Source organism: Rhinolophus hipposideros (genome assembly GCF_964194185.1).
Source record: "Rhinolophus hipposideros genome assembly, chromosome: 8".
Taxonomy (NCBI): Eukaryota; Metazoa; Chordata; class Mammalia; order Chiroptera; family Rhinolophidae; genus Rhinolophus; species Rhinolophus hipposideros.
Genome location: NC_138054.1, coordinates 65,050,375 through 65,067,384, shown reverse-complemented (window position 1 = coordinate 65,067,384; position 17,010 = coordinate 65,050,375). Strand labels below are relative to the sequence as shown.

Below are 17,010 nucleotides of genomic sequence, written 5' to 3'. Positions count from 1 at the left end.
CCCGTGCTGTGAGGTTGGAGGTTGGAGCAGGTAGTCTCTGCGTTTGCTTCCAGCTCTGATGCTGTGGTTTTGCGCTGTGTGAGCAGCAGACTCTGAGACCTGTAGTGCAGGTGCTTCTGGTGGGGCACCGTGGGTCTTGCATGTCTGGGCTCCCCAACAAGGGTCCTCTAAGACCCACACTCTCAGTGGTACCCTCTGGTCACTTAGTCTTGCTGCCTGCCTTCTTTGGCCCTGTCTGCAGTGGTGCCCATGAAGGAGACACCCCAGCCTCTGCCCCCCAGCTGCATGAGCAGTCTGCATGTCAAGAATGCCTGCCCATGGCTAGGTCTTGCCTGCCTTCCCTCGCTCTGCATGTTTCGGATGTCTTTGCCAAGCCTGCAACTTTGGGGGGGGGTCACTGGGCTGCACCTTGGACTGAGAAGCTCAGAACAGCTTCTGATCCGTGGAGCCCAAGGCTGGAGGTTGTGGCCAGGCACAGCCACCCTCCCCCTTGAGATCCTTGTTCATTGGCGCAGAAAGTCGTCTGCTTGGCGCCCTCATCGTGTTATTGCCATCGTCATGCCCATCCTGCCCGCGGACCACGTTCCTGGCCCGCCCCGATGACCCCTTGCCCCTGCCCATCCCTCCTGAGGAGCAGACCCTCCTCTTGGGTTCCTAGGCTGTGCCTTGAGCATGGCTGAGGTACCAGCAGGTGGTCATGCTACTACCCTCATCTCTTCCCCTTGGGCCTGGAGGTAGAGGTAGAGACTCCAGAGAAAGTGGCCATGTCACTCGCAGACTGACCCTCTGCCCTGCCCCAGCCATGCTCCCAAGGACCCTCTATCCTGGGGTGCCTGGACTTCTCTCACTGGTGCCCGAGTTAGCCGCTCTGGAAACCCTTGGTGGGGGGCATCAGGAGCAGATAGGGGTGGACACGGGAAGGTGACCTGGGATGTGGCCCTGACTAGGTCTGGCCCTTGCACTGAGTCCCTGTGTGATTCTGGGCAGACAGGACTTTTATGGGCCTCAGTTTTCTAGGTTGTAAAATGGGAGCTTGGTTGCGGATTCTCTCGTGTTCCAGATAGTCCCTGAGTGGGGACTACTTCTGACCCAAAAGTGGGGTGGGAGATTGTAAGCCGGGGCCCAAGGACTCCTTCCCTCCTACCTCTGAAGTGGGTTTGACTCTGCCAAGAGGGGCTTCCTGGATGAGGGGCCCCTGCCCTTCCGTCCTCCTGCTTGTCTTGCCCAGCCTGTGAGTACCTCTCTCCCTCCTCCCACAGTGCGCCGTGTGGCTCCTCGTTTCTCCATCCCTCCCAGCAGCCAGGAGGTGATGCCGGGCGGCAGCGTGAACTTGACATGTGTCGCAGTGGGTGCGCCCATGCCCTACGTGAAGTGGATGATGGGGGCTGAGGAGCTCACCAAGGAGGACGAGATGCCAGTCGGCCGCAGTGTGCTGGAGCTCAGCAATGTCATGCACTCTGCCAACTACACTTGTGTGGCCATCTCCTCACTGGGCATGATCGAGGCCATGGCCCAGGTCACTGTGAAAGGTGAGTGGCAGTGACTCCCATGGGCGTGCCTGCCGTGACCTATGGCCTGCCTTGTCACGGAATGAAGCAGGAGTCCTGGCGCCCATGGTGGGCGAGAGGGACTACTGTGAGGCCAGGGCGTGTCGGGGGTCTTTGCTCTCTCCTGGTTATGCTGGCTCTGGGGTCCTCCTGGCCCTCAGTGGAGGGGATTCTGTTGCTAATAGTCTTAATAATAATTGCCAACAGGTACTGAGTCCTGGAGGCAGACACCATGCCGGGAAGCACAGATTACATTGTTCAGTTTCATTGTCACCCTGGGTGGTAGATGCTTTCATCATCCCCCTTTTACAAGTGAGGGAACTGAGAGACAGGGCCACACAGAAGTAATGCTGGAGCAGAGACTTAAACCCTGGGGGTCTGATTCCACAGCGTGCCCCTCCAACCACCATATAGCATCAGACCCTCGGGTTTCCTGGCCTCCTGGCAAGAAGGATGTGAAAAACTAGTAGCCGAGGGGGATGTGGGCTCCCTGGAGCCCTAGGCGCACAGACATAGCAGATTCCTATGGGCTCCTTGCTTCCACTCCGCCCCCTCCAATCCATCCTCCAGTCTGCAACTTGAGTGGTCTTTTTAACATGTAAAGCAGGATCATGTCACTCCCTTTAAAGAAGGGAAAGAAGCCATCTAGCCCCTTCTCATGGCTTTTAGGATAAAGATCAGGATCCTCACTGTGGCCATCCTCATTGCTGTGCACCCCACGTTGATGCTCGGGGCTCCTCGCCCAGCCCTGGTCATCACTGGCTCCATCGTGCTCTCCAGGTCTCAGCTCTGTGAGGCCTTCCCTAATCACACCATCCCAGGAGATTCCCTGGCGTTTTCCCCACCTAGCACCCTGCTTCCTTCAGTCCTGGCACACATCAGAATCCTCATTATTGACGTGTTGGTTGCTTCTCTCTCACTGGAATACACATTCCATGAGAACGGGGAGTTGACTGACTGTGTGGCCTGTGTCCTCAGCCCCAGCACAGTGCCTGACTCTGGATTATTTGTTGAATGATTGGCTGTGGACCTGGGACTTCTCCACCTTCGATTTGAGCCAAGCCACAGTGTCTGTGAAGCCATCAGCCCCATCTCTCTTTCTAAAATCCAAGGCCATTCCCTGAGGAAATATCTTCCCCCTCCCCAGTCCATGTTACACATACCCGCCAATGGGTGAGCGCAGGTGAGCTGCAGAGGCAAGTCTCTGCGCCCCAGGCTGTATGTCTCCCATCTGCATGGAACCTAGGCAGGCCACATCACCTCTGGGTCTGTTTGGTATATGAGTCACAGGGGCTGATCCAGGAAGTCCCAGAAGTGACGTGAGTAGACACTAGGTGACCCAAGGCCCCTAGGGCCGCTGTTAGGCCTGACCACCATCCTCCACTAGGTATCCTCAGAGGTTACTGCAGGCTTTCCATGCTGTTTTTTAAAGTGGGCTATGAGTGTCAACCCAACTGGTTGGATGACCCCCATGGGCAGGCCTGGCTCCTGGAGTCATGATGACCTTGGGCAGCCCTGAGCCTCCTGCTTTGTCCCCAGCTCTGCCGAAACCTCCGATTGACCTTGTGGTAACAGAGACGACTGCCACCAGCGTTACCCTGACATGGGACTCTGGGAACTCAGAGCCTGTGTCCTACTACGGCATTCAGTACCGAGCAGCGGGCACAGAGGGGCCCTACCAGGAGGTGGACGGCGTGGCCACTACTCGCTACAGCATTGGTGGCCTCAGCCCTTTTTCAGAATATGCCTTCCGTGTGCTGGCAGTGAACAGCATTGGGCGAGGACCACCCAGTGAGGCCGTGCGAGCACGCACAGGGGAGCAGGCTCCGTCCAGCCCGCCGCGCCGTGTGCAGGCACGCATGCTGAGTGCCAGCACCATGCTGGTGCAGTGGGAGCCGCCTGAGGAGCCTAACGGCCTGGTGCGGGGCTACCGTGTCTACTATACTCCCGACTCCCGCCGCCCCCTGAGCGCCTGGCACAAGCACAACACAGATGCGGGGCTTCTCACCACTGTGGGCAGCATGCTGCCTGGCATCACCTACAGCCTGCGCGTACTGGCCTTCACCGCCGTGGGTGACGGCCCACCCAGCCCCACCATCCAGGTCAAGACGCAGCAGGGAGGTAGGTGTGGGCGGGATGCTGACTGGCCAGCCGTGGCAGAGCTGGGGTGTGCAAAGCTGTGGCAGCACCTCCTTCCTCAGGCCGTGCACTTGGGGGCTCTGGGAGGATGAGGGCCCGTATTCCACACCCATGTGGTCACTTGGGATGTAGGGTATGGGTGTGGGGGTGAGGATCTGCCTTCCCTTGCCTCCTTCCCCTGGGTGTCCCTGCTCTCGGGTGAACTGGTAAGGCTGATGGCGCCTGGGGTGGGCTCTTGCAGTGCCTGCCCAGCCGGCCGACTTCCAGGCCGAGGTGGAGTCGGACACCAGGATCCAGCTCTCGTGGCTGCTACCCCCACAGGAGCGGATTGTCAAATACGAGCTGGTGTACTGGGCAGCAGAGGACGAAGGCCAGCAGGTGAGTGCCCAGCAGGGACAAGAGGAGGCAGGAGGGCTCCTCCTGGTCCGTAAGGTCTGTGGCAGGCTCACCCAGGCAGGCCTTGCTGGACTTCCGTACTCATGGGCACAGTCCCTGGGGTTCTCCTTGGGGCGCTGTGGCTCATGCAACCTATGTGGTTCTGTAGTCTTTGTCACCCTGTGCTGGGGCAGTCACTAGGTCTGTCCTGGAGTTTCCCAGGCTGTGGCTCACTTGGCTGGACCACAGCCCCAAAGTTCTCCTGGAGTCACATGGCCATGTGTTCTGGGAGGTGCCTGTGGCATCAGCCTGGCAGTGAGTCCCTTGTGTGGTCCAGGTGGTCATACGGCGTGAAGCCAGCCCTGGAGCCCATGTTGGGGACCAGCCTCTGACCTTTGAGGTCAAGCAGTCAGTGAATGCTTTCTGCTCTTTCAGCGCAAGGTGACCTTCGACCCCACCTCCTCCTACACCCTAGAGGACTTGAAGCCCGACACGCTGTACCACTTCCAGCTGGCTGCCCGCTCTGAGATAGGAGTGGGTGTCTTTACCCCCACCATTGAGGCCCGCACTGCACAGTCCAGTAAGTGTCTCCTGAGGCCACTGCCTGCTCCCGCTGGGCTGGGACACAGACGCATACACACCCCCTCCCCCTCTACCAGGCAAGTGGTCAGGTCTACTGGGCCCTGGACTGGACTCTGGTCTGGGTTTCGGGTCTGACCCCTAGAGAGGGACAGGTAAGTGCCCTCTGGTCTCCGTCCAGGCTGCTGATGCCCTCGCTTCTCCCTGCCTGACTCTTGCCCCCTCGTCCCCCCACATACCCCTTACCCCACCCAGGTAAGTTCTGTGTCTGTAACTCATCTTCCTCCACCCCTTAGCGCTGGTCACTAGCTGACTGGGCCATCCCCAGTGGTGGGGCCACAACAGTCGCTATGTCCCAGACCTGCTTTGGCAGCCATCTCCCTCCTCATATTTCCACATCTCATCTCCCCATCACCCATATTCCCTGCCTCCTGCCCCCAACCATGAGAAGAAATACATGTGAGCCGTGCAGTGCCACTGAGCCAACTGCACATATGAGCACATCTGTAAGAATGCGACCGTGTGACTGAGCATGTCCATGTGCCCACACTGGGACTGTGTGGCCGTCTGTGTGTGGGACTGTCTGCTAGTCCGTTTGTCTGACATCCTTGTGCTGCTGTGTGTTACTGTATCCCTACGTGTGTGAGGCTGATGCCGTGAGCATGTGTGTGACCATGTCCGACCACCTGACAATGCAGATGTGTGTCAGTAAATCTCTGTTGTGCTCCTGTAATTAGGTGTGTAAGGCTGTTCTTAGGACTGGGATCCAGCGAGTGTGTCTCGGGGTGTCTGACCCATAAGCCCATCTGGGTCTGTGCAGCTCTCTCCATGACAGACTATGAGACCACGGCTGGCTGTCTGGTCATGTGGCCACAGTGGGCCACTGTCCAGGAGGCTCTGATAGAACAGGGCTGTGGCTGGATGGGTTGTGGCACTGAGACATCGAGCACATGGTGGTGACCTTAAGCATAGTAGTGTCTGTGAAGCAGTCCATGGCACATGCGACTCTGCGAATGTACCAGTGATGTCAGGGAGCCATGTGTGACCTGGTGGTCATGAATTCATTCCACAAGTACCTCTTGCGCTCCTGCTGGGCACCAGGCTCCATGCACAGTACAGAGCTGGCAGCACGACCCTGACATGGCCTCTGCCCGCAGGGATCCTAGTCTAGTGGGGCAGACAGCTGTTAAACCTGCCATTATCCAAATGAACTTTTAATTATATTTGTGTCAAGTGCTGTGGAGGAGACACACAGTGGAGAGATGATGGAACGGGAACCTCATCTGGTCTGGGGGTGTCAGGGAGGGCTTCCGGGGATGACACAGAGGCCTCAGGCAGGGGGCCATCAGTGCCAGGGCACTAAAGGAGGAAGGTGCTTGGTTGTGGTGAGGGGCGAGCAGACAGAGGACAGGCAGGAGGGATCACTGGCTGCCGTGTGGAATGCATGGGCCCACCTGACAGGATCCTGGAGACCAGTGAAGAGGCTGTGCAGCAGTCTAGGCAGAAGACGACGGCTCGGGTGAAGTGGCGATGGTGGATCTGAGAGCTGTCTGGGATGCTGACTGCCTGGGACTTGGTGATGGAGGAGGTGTGGGGCTGCTGGGGATTCAGGAAGCATGGAGGGAATCCTCTTTCTGATGTGCAGTCCTGGGAGGAGAGTGGGGGCACTGCTGAGGGTCGGAAAGGGAGGGACAGAGGCAGGCACCGAAGCTCAAGGTGCCGTTTGCTGTCTGAATGATGGTGCTTGCCAGGCCGCTGGAATCCAGGGCCTTGAGGAGGATGGCTGAAAATGGGAGGAGATCCAGGAGAAGCGGTCTTGGAGGTGGGAAGAAGAGAGTTTCAAGAAGCAGACTAGCCACTGCTGCCGAGGGGTCAGGGCCAGAGAAATGTGGAGTGTCTGCTGGAGCTAGGAACGTGGGTGAGTGGACCTGGACACTTTGGGTAGCTTGAGGGACTGAAGCCAACTGGATTTCACGAGATGTCATGGGAGGCCGGGAACTAAAGACAGGGAGCTCAGATGGTGGAAGTTTAGACAGGAGGGAGGGGACCGCTGCAGCTGGGCGACCTTGGGGCTGTGAACGGGATTTGTCTTTTAAGATAGGAAAATCTCGAGCACGTTTAAATGCTAGTGGGGAGAAGTTGACGAGAAGTAGAAAATACGGAAAAGAGAAGGATAATGGGAGGGTCAGGAGGCGGGAAAGCCGCAGCGCTCCGGTGATGGGAGTGACTGGCCTTGAACAGGAGGGCATAGTCCTCCCTTCTGGGGGAGGAAAAGGGAGAATCGGTGCAAATACAGGTCTGTCCTGTCCGTGGGTTTGGTAGCAAGAGATGGCAGGAGCTGCTTTTGGGAGGTTTGGTTTTCTCTGCAAAGTAGAAGACAGGATCATGTGCTGAGAGGAAGAGAGGTGACAGGAGCTGAAGGTCTTAGGAGCACGAGGAGGTTGAAACCATTCTGTGCCACTTGGCAGAGTGCTCTGGGCAGAAAACAGGCTGGCAAGCTGTGTGGAAGGCCCAGTCAAGGCCACAGGGGATGTGGTCAGAGGATGCCAATTCGACTGGGCAGGTGACTTCTTCTACCCACCCCAGCGCCACCTTGGGCAGAGAATTGGATTCATTCAGGGGTTAGTGTGGGCCAGGTAGGAGCGAGGAACAAGAAGGAGGCGAGGGAGTCTGAGATATTGGTAGGATGGTGGATGGACTTTATTGTCTAGTCTGAATATTGGGGGTGCTAAGGATGGTAGGTTGAGGGACGGAGTTCCCCATGGGGTGAAGAGCAGTGCCAGGGGCCTTGAGTAGCTTGGCTGGGACAAGAGGTGAGATCTGTGAGGGGACGTTGGAGGCCAGGGTTTGGGAGGTAGGGCCATTCCCAGTAGTGTCATTATCCAGGGCCTGAGCATAGCAGTTCTGGGGAGGAGAAAGCTTTGGAGATGAAGGGCTTTGGGGCCAGTGGGTTAAGAGGACTGCTGAAGTCACCTGGGCAGGAGATGGTGGCAGAACTTGACATGGCAAGGAAGCCCGTGCAATAGCAGCAGAATCCTGAGGGGGGATAGTTCTGGACGTGTCATGGGGAGCAAGGAGGACACAGGCCTGCCTCTTAACCCCCAAAGAGCCCGTTGAGTGAGAGCACCTCAGTCAGGTACTTTTTCTCCAAACTCCTCCAAGAGCTGTTGGCCTCCTTCAGTCTCTGTGGTCACCTGTGACTCAGGCAGGCACAAGCCGAGGCATCCTTGTGCTGGAAGAGCCATTGGGTCCACTTGTCCTCAGAAGACAAGAGCTAGCTGTGAGCACAGCATCTGGAGTTCTCTGTATGTGGTTGTGTGTGTGACCGGGTGTGCAGGGCGGGGGTGGTGTGGCCCTGTGCTTATTTGCATCTGATGCCGTGTGTGTTTTGGGTGAGACAGCATATGCGTGTGAGGTGCTGTGTTAGGGCCCCATATGTGTGAGAGACACCATATGTGTGTGTGGGAGACAGTGTGTGTGTGTGTGTGTGTGTGAGAGAGAGAGAGAGAGAGAGAGAGGGAAAGGAAGAGAGGGAGTGTGCATGCGCGTCTGTGGTCCAGAGGTAGCTGGGCTGTCTGGCAGCAGTGACAGCGGACTTCCTGGGGGGCCCTGGAATAGCCATTGCGTACTTGGGGAATGGCCTGTCTGGGTGAGTTTCCCTCCTCTGTGACTCGTCGCTGTGCCTGTGACCCGCCCCCTCCATCTGCCTGCTTCCCCTCATTTGTCTTTCCCAGCCCCCTCCGCCCCTCCCCAGAAGGTGACATGTGTGAGCACGGGCTCTACCACAGTCCGGGTAAGTTGGGTCCCGCCGCCGGCCGACAGCCGCAATGGCGTTATCACCCAGTACTCGGTGGCCTACGAGGCAGTGGACGGCGAGGACCGGCGGCGGCATGTGGTGAATGGCATCAGCCGCGAGCACTCCAGCTGGGACCTGGTGGGCCTGGAGAAGTGGACGGAGTACCGGGTGTGGGTGCGGGCGCACACGGACGTGGGCCCTGGCCCCGACAGCAGCCCGGTGCTGGTGCGCACCAATGAGGACGGTAGGCAGTGGCCCTGAGGGGATGGGCGGGGCGGGGGGCGGCCTTCTGCCTGGACACTCACTACCCAGCTTGCACCCGGGTCCTTTGCCTCTCACAAGCCCAGGGGGACTCCTCTTCCTGGTGCAGGCTTAACGGCTAAACCTGGGGAGATGTAGCTTATGCGATAGCCTGTGCCCAAATCCCAGCCTTTGGGGATGTCCCCACGGCAGCTGGAGCCTTAAGAAGCTAAGGTGGAAGAAGCAGCCCCATCTAACATTTGAGAGGTCAAAGTTGGGAAGATTGGTGCAAGAGACACTCAAACCAGAATCAACGAGACTTCACTTGGGGTGGATATTGGCATGATATGGGACCCCAGGAGGAGATGGAACAGGTTGTGCTGACTTTGGGGTAGTCGAAGGCCTCTCCCCTCCCCGCCAAGTGAGGTAGCCCTGAGCCATAGGGGTCGCAGGGTCCTGGGTTCTTCCCTCTTCCAGGCAGAGGGAGCCCTCCATGTTCCACTCCAAGGACAGACCGTCTAAAGAGGCTATGTCAGGGCCTTTCCTGGGGCAGCAGGGTGCAAAGGCGAGACCCTGGAGTGTGCTTGTCCACCTGAGCCAGGACACATACCATCTGACTTCCTTGTCTCTCGGTCCCCAGTGCCTAGTGGGCCACCACGGAAGGTAGAGGTGGAGCCACTGAACTCCACTGCTGTGCACGTCTCCTGGAAGCTGCCTGTCCCCAGCAAACAGCACGGCCAGATCCGCGGCTATCAGGTCACCTATGTGCGGCTAGAGAATGGCGAGCCCCGGGGCCCACCCGTCATCCAGGACGTCATGCTGGCCGAGGCTCAGGTGCGCGCCTGTGAGGCGGTGGGGTGGGAGGGTGGATGAGACCATCGCGCTCGCTTCCTCTTTGGAGCCTAGGTTTGCTTCCCTGCCCTGCCTGCCCTCAGATGGCCTATGACACCGAGACATCCTATGTCAGGCATGGGCGGCACTGAGACCAGGAGGTTAGGGCTAGGTTCCAGGAACACTCCCTGTGTCTTAGATCTACCCAAACTGCCAAACAAGGCCCTGCCAGCCCCATCTGCCCTGGTGACAGTCCCAGCCTGGCAGTCACCATCACTAGCACGGAGGAGCTGTCTCCACAGACCCAGGCCTCCGTTGTCACCCCTGCCCAGGCTTCAGCCCTGCTAAGCCCTCCTTTGTGGTTTGCAGTGAGTACCTTCACTGTCACCTTAGGCTGGACTTTTGAGATATGCCTTCCTCCTAGACAGTGCTAAATTGGGCAGCCACTCTTCCCATGGCCAAGGGCAGGGAGAATTCTCCTGGGCAGTCTTCTCCCCATTTTGGGCCATTGCCGAGTTCTGTGAATGGCCAGGCTGGAGTGTCGCTCTGTACCGGCCCCTAGGAGGCTGGCTCATCCCCTGATGTTTACTCTCAAGGGTGGGGCCTGCCAGACAGCCTCACATGTCCCTCCGTGCTTCTGTCCTCTGGATGATGATTCTTCCCATGAGTTTGGGGTGAGGTCCCTGGGGGTATCCTCAGCACTGAATTGCCATTCAGATGAAGAACCGGGGGTCCTGGGAGGTGATGTAAGTGGTCCAAATTTCCCAGTAAGTGGGTAGCTGAACTTGGATAAGAAGCCAGTTCTCTGGATTTCTGGGAAAGGGCTGTAATTGCTATTTCAAGTTCCCTCCCAAAATGTTTTGCTGAAGAGGCATATCTGGTGTGGTGTGCTGTCAGGGTCTCCCCATCCAGAATCGGCCTGGGGGTATCCCTGGGGCAGTGCTGAGCTAGCCCTGAGGGAAGGAGCCCAGATTCCCACCAGTACTGCATGCCTTCCCTGTCCAGCTTTTCACCCCGTCCTGGGTTGGAATGAGGTGCTATCACATGTCCTGTGCTGTACGTGCTGTGCTTGGGGCGGACCAACCCACACAGGGACCGCTGTGTCTCCTACTGGGTTCAGCCCGCTGAACAAAATTCCTTTTTGCCTAAAGGGTGCCGTTCTCTTCAATGCAGCCTGCCGATGCCGGTGCAAGGAGAACAGGGTGGAGAAGGTGGACATACCCGCCTGCATTCCTGGGGCAGGTTGAGGGCTCCTCCTGGAACCTCATTGGACACACCCACCCAGAAACATCCCGGGAATGGGCTCTCTTCAGCCCCTCCCATCCTAAGGGCCAGCAGCACAGCTGCAGCCAGTGGGGTTCCAGGGAAGCTACTTCGGGTGCTCCCATCTGGTCCCAAATGATTTGAAGGGAACTGGGCCGTAGGAGGAAAGGCACTGCCCTCTTGACCCCAGACATCCCGTGATGGGTAAACATGAGCCCAGGCTCCAGGGAAGCCGACCGAAAATGGTGGGCCTGCCCTTGCGGCCCTGTGGGACTGAGGCATTCTGCTCCGGGCCAGTAGGAGAGCAGATGGGACCTGATCCCCAGCCTGGCCACAGGGCCTAGTTGTCCCGAGTGCCCTGTCAAGCATGCCACAGCCTGCCCTGCACCCAGCAGCACCATCTGCTACACCCAGGGCCCCCATTTGTTCTGAAAGCCATGGGGTACGTGCCCCCCACGAGTGTGTCGCCAGACTCATCTCCTTTTACGTATGTCTCCACCTCAGGTTTATCTGTTTCTCATGGTCTCTGACTGTACCTGCCTGTGTCCTCCTGTCCCTTTCTCATGGTCTCTGTTTTACTTCCTCTATTTCTGTCCCTTTCACTGACTGTTTTTGTGTCTCATTTTCTTCTTTCCTCTGATCCCTTCCTGTCCTCTCTTCCTCCATTTTGCTCCACCCGCTTTGTCTCTCCCTTTCCTCTCACTTTGCCTTCTACACAGGAGATGTGCCCTGTGAGGACCTTCCTGCCCAGGCCTGGCTTGGACAGTGCAGGTCTCCCACCAGGCAAGGGATGTAGAGCAGAACTGGGCCCAGCCACACCTTAGAAAGTGGGGCCTATGGGGCCTGTCAGTGGCCTCTCCCCATATCCTGTCCCACTCTCCTTGTAAGGACTTTCCAACAGTGCTTCCCCAAATAGGAGGAACTTGGCACAGTGGACAGAGACCAGACCAGCACTGGGGTTGGTGGACAGGCCAGACCAGCCCTATGGGGGTGGTTGGGCTGGAGAACCCCATGGTACCTCTATCTTGGAAATGTCATGAGCCATGTCCCTGAGTTGTGCTGTACAGCTGCCAACCTCCAGTGCCACAGGACTACAGAATGGAGCCGTTAATCCCTCCACCTGTCTAGTTACTACAGCTACACATGCACCATGGCTAGCCTAAAGAAGAACGTATCACGAAATAGCAACATTGTCATACCTGAAACTTGCCTTCCTCCCTTGAGATCTCAGGCATCTCTAGGAAGGTGCAGGGGTCTGAGTGCTTCCCCTGTACCTATAAGGCAGGACCCACGCTCTGAGTTTGGCAGTCACACCTCCATCATCTTTCTGGCCAGCCGGCCTCGGCCCCCAGCCACAGTACAGCTCTTACTGTCTCTGGGACACTTCTGCCGACGATGACTGTATAATTGATCGTTCCAACTGGGATACTTTTGAAAATGAAAGGACACACTGAATAATCATATCACAGCAACGAGCATAGGCCAGGACTGTACAGGCAAACCAGGGTGTACAGTCACCCTCCCTGCTCACCCATGCTATCTTCCCTCCCTGAGCTGTCAACTCACTGTCCAAGTCTGGCAGCCTTGCCCTCAAAGCACCTCCAAGTGGCACTTTCTGATCCCTCTGTGGCCCGGAGCTCTCCCCTCCTCAGCGTGCTATACACAGCTGGGCTGATGAGGAAGGAACTGGAGTCTTCTGGTGGGGAGTGGTCCTGGAGTGCTACCTCATGGGCACTTAAATGGCCCTCGTCCTCCATCTGCCTTCCCTGGGCCAGGCTCCCTGCCGGCCAGAATCCTTCACATCCTGTCTCCCTTTCTCTCCCTCTCCCGCGGTCAGTGGCAACCAGAGGAGTCCGAGGACTATGTAAGTAACAGGTGTGCGAGCACGGACAAACCCTGGGTCAGGCTGGGCTCGTGGGCCACTCCCCCTCCCCTGCCTTCCCTCCAAGCCTGAGCTGCCAAGATCTACAGGGCACCAGCCACATCCGGAGAAAATAGGCGTTTAGACAGGAGCACTGAGCTGAGCAGCGATTGGCATTTCCTCTAATCCTTACTTCTTGCCTGTTGAGCTGCAATTTCAGGCCAATGTTCACGATGGACCGGGGCCCGGCCCTTGCTTTGGCCAGAAGGGGGTGGAGTTAAATCTGATCCTGATTGTTAGGCCTTATTGATCCCTGAAGTGAAAAGTCAATCGCCTGTTCTGGGCCCAGGCTGGGAGGGGAGTCTGGAGAGCCGGGTTCTGGCATTGGTGCATTTGGGAGCCCCAGCCCTGGGAGACCCTCCAGCTGGGGCAGGAGGGGGCCTGTGAGGGGTTGGTGTTGGCTGCAGTGGCCCACCCAGGGCTCAGAGCTGGAGGGAGACCAGGGCTGGTGGTGACAGCTCTGTTCCCACTGCTCAGTGGTCCCTCCTTTCTTCCCACTCTTCCCTCTGTGGCGTGGCTTGGCCTCCCATGGTGTTTCTCAGCATGTCCGGTAATGATGCCTTGGCTGGACATGGGCATATGGGCAGGGCCTGCCAAGGCGAGGGGACACTGCCCTGGCTGACTTCTCAGGCATCACTGGGCTGATGGGGAAGTGCATTCCCCAGGGTGGGGGTTTCCTGTCCTTGTCTTTCCTCCCTGTCTCGGGAGGTCCTGCAGGGCATAAGGTGTTTGCAGAGCCAGTGCCTTAATGGGGGTCAGATGGGGTCCTGACTTGGTCCTGTAGGCTAACACCTTAGCCCACCCCTGTACCTTGCTCTGTGGGTGTATGTAAGTGTACATTCTTATCTACAGGTGGCCTTCCACCTGCTTATGCAGAAACAGCTATAGGCTGCGTGCATGTGTGTGCCAGGAGCCGTGCAAGATGCTACGTGCATGCAACGCCCTGTGCCCCGTGTGTCGTGTGTACATAGATCTCACAAGGTGTCATTCACAGTGCAAAGGAGTGAAGGAACAGTGTGGCCCTTTGTTCTTGTCTGAAAGGAAGAATGAGCTGTCTGCCCCAGGCGTGTGGCTCCTGGGACAGGCGGGATCCTCCAGGGCACACATCCCACCTGCCTGCCCTGCCTCCAGCAGAGGCCAGCATTGCACAGCACCCTCTTTCAGGATCTCTGGCCCTGTGTGCCCTGGGGACTCCCCACCAGCTAAGCTCCTGAGGTGGCTAGCCTTGTCTGGCCTCTCCTTGCTCTCCTGTGATGGGAATGGGCCCCTCCTTCTCCCTTAGGAAACCACCATCAGTAGCCTAACTCCAGAGACTACCTACTCCATTACTGTCGCCGCCTATACCACCAAAGGAGATGGTGCCCGAAGCAAGCCCAAAATCGTCACGACGACAGGGGCAGGTGAGTGAGGGGTCAGGGACAGAGCCAAGGGTGGGGTGGCGAGGAGGGCAGCACCAGAGCCCAGTGCGTGGTTGTTCAGTCCCAGGCCGGCCCACCATGATGGTTAGCACCACAGCCATGAACACCGCCCTGCTCCAGTGGCACCCACCCAAAGAGCTGCCTGGTGAGCTGCTGGGCTACCGGCTGCAGTACCACCGGGCCGACGAGGTCAGCCCCAACACCATAGATTTTGGCAAGGACGACCAGCACTTTACGGTCACCGGCCTGCACAAGGGGGCGACCTACATCTTCCGGCTTGCTGCCAAGAACCGAGCCGGCCTAGGTGAGGAGTTCAAGAAGGAGATCATGACCCCCGAGGATGTGCCCAGCGGCTTCCCCCAAAACCTGCGTGTGATAGGGCTGACTACCTCTACCACGGAACTGACCTGGGACCCTCCGGTGCTGGCGGAGAGGAACGGGCGCATCACCAACTACACCGTGGTATACCGTGACATCAACAGCCAGCAGGAGCTGCAGAACACCACTGCAGACACCTGCCTTACTCTCTTCAGCCTCAAGCCGGATACCACTTATGACGTCAAGGTCCGCGCACATACCAGCAAAGGCGCCGGCCCACTCAGCCCCAGCATCCAGTCCCGGACCATGCCCATGGAGCAAGGTGTGTGCTGTGGGCATGCGGCTGCGCCTGGGGAGCTCGGCTGTCCTTGACCCACTGATTTCTGGCGACTGATCCACCAGCCTCTGCTGTGTGACCCTCCAGTCTCTCATGACCGTGACCACTAACCTCTAGTGAATGGGCGCCACATACTCGGTGTGTGACCCCCTGACTTCTGCTGTCTTGATCTATTGACCTCTTCTGTGTGACTCCAGTCTTTTGTGACCTTGACCCATTGATCTCTTTTGACTGTATCACCATTCTTGAGTGTACAACACTAATCTCTTGGGGCCACGACCCACTGACCTCTAATGAACATGTTCTACCGTGCTCTGGTGTGTGGCCACATGTTTCTCATGACTAAATCCCACTGACCTGTGATCGTTCTCACCTGGTGTCTGTGAGCTCCAGCTTTGACCCAAGCACTTGTGGAGATCTTTGACTGTGGGTGCTGTGGCATCTGCTGATTGGGTGCTTACTGTGTGGAAGATCTGGGGGGCTGGGAGCTCAACTGTGTAATTTGAAACTGGCTGGCAGTGGGGTGCATGGTTCTCTACAACCATTCCTAAGCCCTGAGCCCCACAGGTATCTTCCTGGCGGGGAACCCTTCAGGCCATTCACTCTACCTGTTACACAGCCAGTACTGACTTCTTCCTTACGTTGCACAGTGTTTGCCAAGAACTTCCGAGTAGCAGCTGCAATGAAGACATCTGTGCTGCTCAGCTGGGAGGTTCCCGACTCCTACAAATCACCTGTACCCTTCAAGGTAGGTGAGGGCCACGGCCAGCCCAGCCCACACTCGAGATTGCTGCGGTCATCGTTTCAGTCCCATTATGTGCATTCATGATGCAGAATCCTGGTTAGGTGTGCATTCGAGCTCTGCCCTGCAGTCCAGGGATGGGACGCCTCCCCCCATGTGCTGCCTGCCCCTTTCCCCGCAGATTCTATACAATGGGCAGAGTGTGGAGGTGGATGGGCACTCGATGCAGAAGCTGATCGCAGACCTGCAGCCAAACACAGAATACTCGTTCGTGCTAATGAATCGTGGCAGCAGTGCCGGGGGCCTGCAGCACCTTGTGTCCATCCGCACAGCCCCCGACCTCCTGCAGCACAAGCCGCTGCTTGCCTCCGCCTATATAGAGGATGGCCGCTTCACCCTCTCCATGCCCCATGTGCAGGACCCTTCGCTCATCAGGTGTGCAGATGAGGCCTTGGGGAGGAGGGCTGGGCTAGTGACACACGCACAGGTAATGACAGTTCTGGTTCCTGCTCTGCCCCACCCCAGGTGGTTCTATGTGGTGGTCGTGCCCATTGACCGTGTGGGCGGGAGCTTGCTGACACCGAGGTGGAACACACCCGAGGAGCTGGAGCTGGACGAGGTACAGAGATGGGCCCAGGTGGCAGCCCCATGGCAACGATTGGCTGTGGCCCCAGTGGCTTCCCCAAATTGGAATTTCTCTGGCTGCTCTGGCTGGCAGCCGGCCCCTTCCCAGGGGAGAGGAACTCTTGCAGTGGCCCCCAGGAGTTTTAGAGAACTCCTAGAGGCTTACAGAGCGTCCCCTGGAGGGGTTTGCCGAGGATTCCTGGGGTGAGAGGAAGCAGAGACGTCTCTGCGGGTGTAGAGAGCCCCGAGTCCTGTAGATTTTAGAGGGTCCTGAGGGTCTGGAGGCCAGGGTGGGGCTAGAACGGCGTCCCCAGCTCATTTGGAATCGCCTTCCTCTTCTCACAGCAGTGTGGAACCAGCTTATTCTAGTTAGATAGAGAGGCAGGTTACCCAGAGGGTGTCTTTATACTGGGTTGGCGGGAAAGAGTGGCGTTGTCGTGTCTGGAGTCTGACATTTTTCTGTGAGGACAGTGGGCCAGGCAGTGGATGGGCTCGGGCCCCTTACACAGAAGGTGAGCTCCGGTCTCAGGCCACAGGCCCAGGGGCATGTGCTCCAAAGCCCATGTGACTTTGTGCTCTGCTCCGTCAGCTCCTGGAGGCCATTGAGCAGGGCGGTGGGGAGCGGCGGCGGCGGCGGCGGCAGACAGAGCGGCTGAAGCCGTACGTGGCTGCTCAGGTGGACGTGCTCCCCGAGACCTTCACCCTGGGGGACAAGAAGAGCTACCGGGGCTTCTACAACCGGCCCCTGTCCCCGGACCTGAGCTACCAGTGCTTTGTGCTCGCCTCCCTGAAGGAGCCTGTGGACCAGGTCTGCCTGAGCCGCCTAGGCCCTCAGCACCCCACGACCCCAGGCCTGACCTGAGACCAGGCCAGGCTCTAA

The 17,010-nt window shown here is 58.0% G+C and overlaps 1 protein-coding gene across 23 annotated transcripts in view; it reads left to right on the top strand.

Annotated features, from left to right (window-relative positions):
• PTPRF (protein tyrosine phosphatase receptor type F) overlaps positions 1-17,010 on the top strand; it is an 86,479-nt gene that overhangs the window by 53,286 nt on the left and 16,183 nt on the right. For 10 of the 23 annotated variants that reach the window (XM_081054766.1, XM_081054785.1, XM_081054782.1 and 7 more), the window contains 13 exons: positions 1,260-1,529; positions 3,087-3,668; positions 3,928-4,064; positions 4,497-4,641; positions 8,375-8,680; positions 9,317-9,510; positions 12,608-12,634; positions 13,974-14,091; positions 14,171-14,749; positions 15,415-15,512; positions 15,688-15,941; positions 16,032-16,125; positions 16,720-16,938. In XM_081054766.1, the coding sequence (XP_080910892.1) occupies positions 1,260-1,529; positions 3,087-3,668; positions 3,928-4,064; positions 4,497-4,641; positions 8,375-8,680; positions 9,317-9,510; positions 12,608-12,634; positions 13,974-14,091; positions 14,171-14,749; positions 15,415-15,512; positions 15,688-15,941; positions 16,032-16,125; positions 16,720-16,938 (3,023 nt within the window). The remainder of the gene's footprint in view (positions 1-1,259; positions 1,530-3,086; positions 3,669-3,927; positions 4,065-4,496; positions 4,642-8,374; positions 8,681-9,316; positions 9,511-12,607; positions 12,635-13,973; positions 14,092-14,170; positions 14,750-15,414; positions 15,513-15,687; positions 15,942-16,031; positions 16,126-16,719; positions 16,939-17,010) is intronic. The other 13 variants (XM_081054768.1, XM_081054767.1, XM_081054787.1 and 10 more) reach the window with 7 other exon arrangements.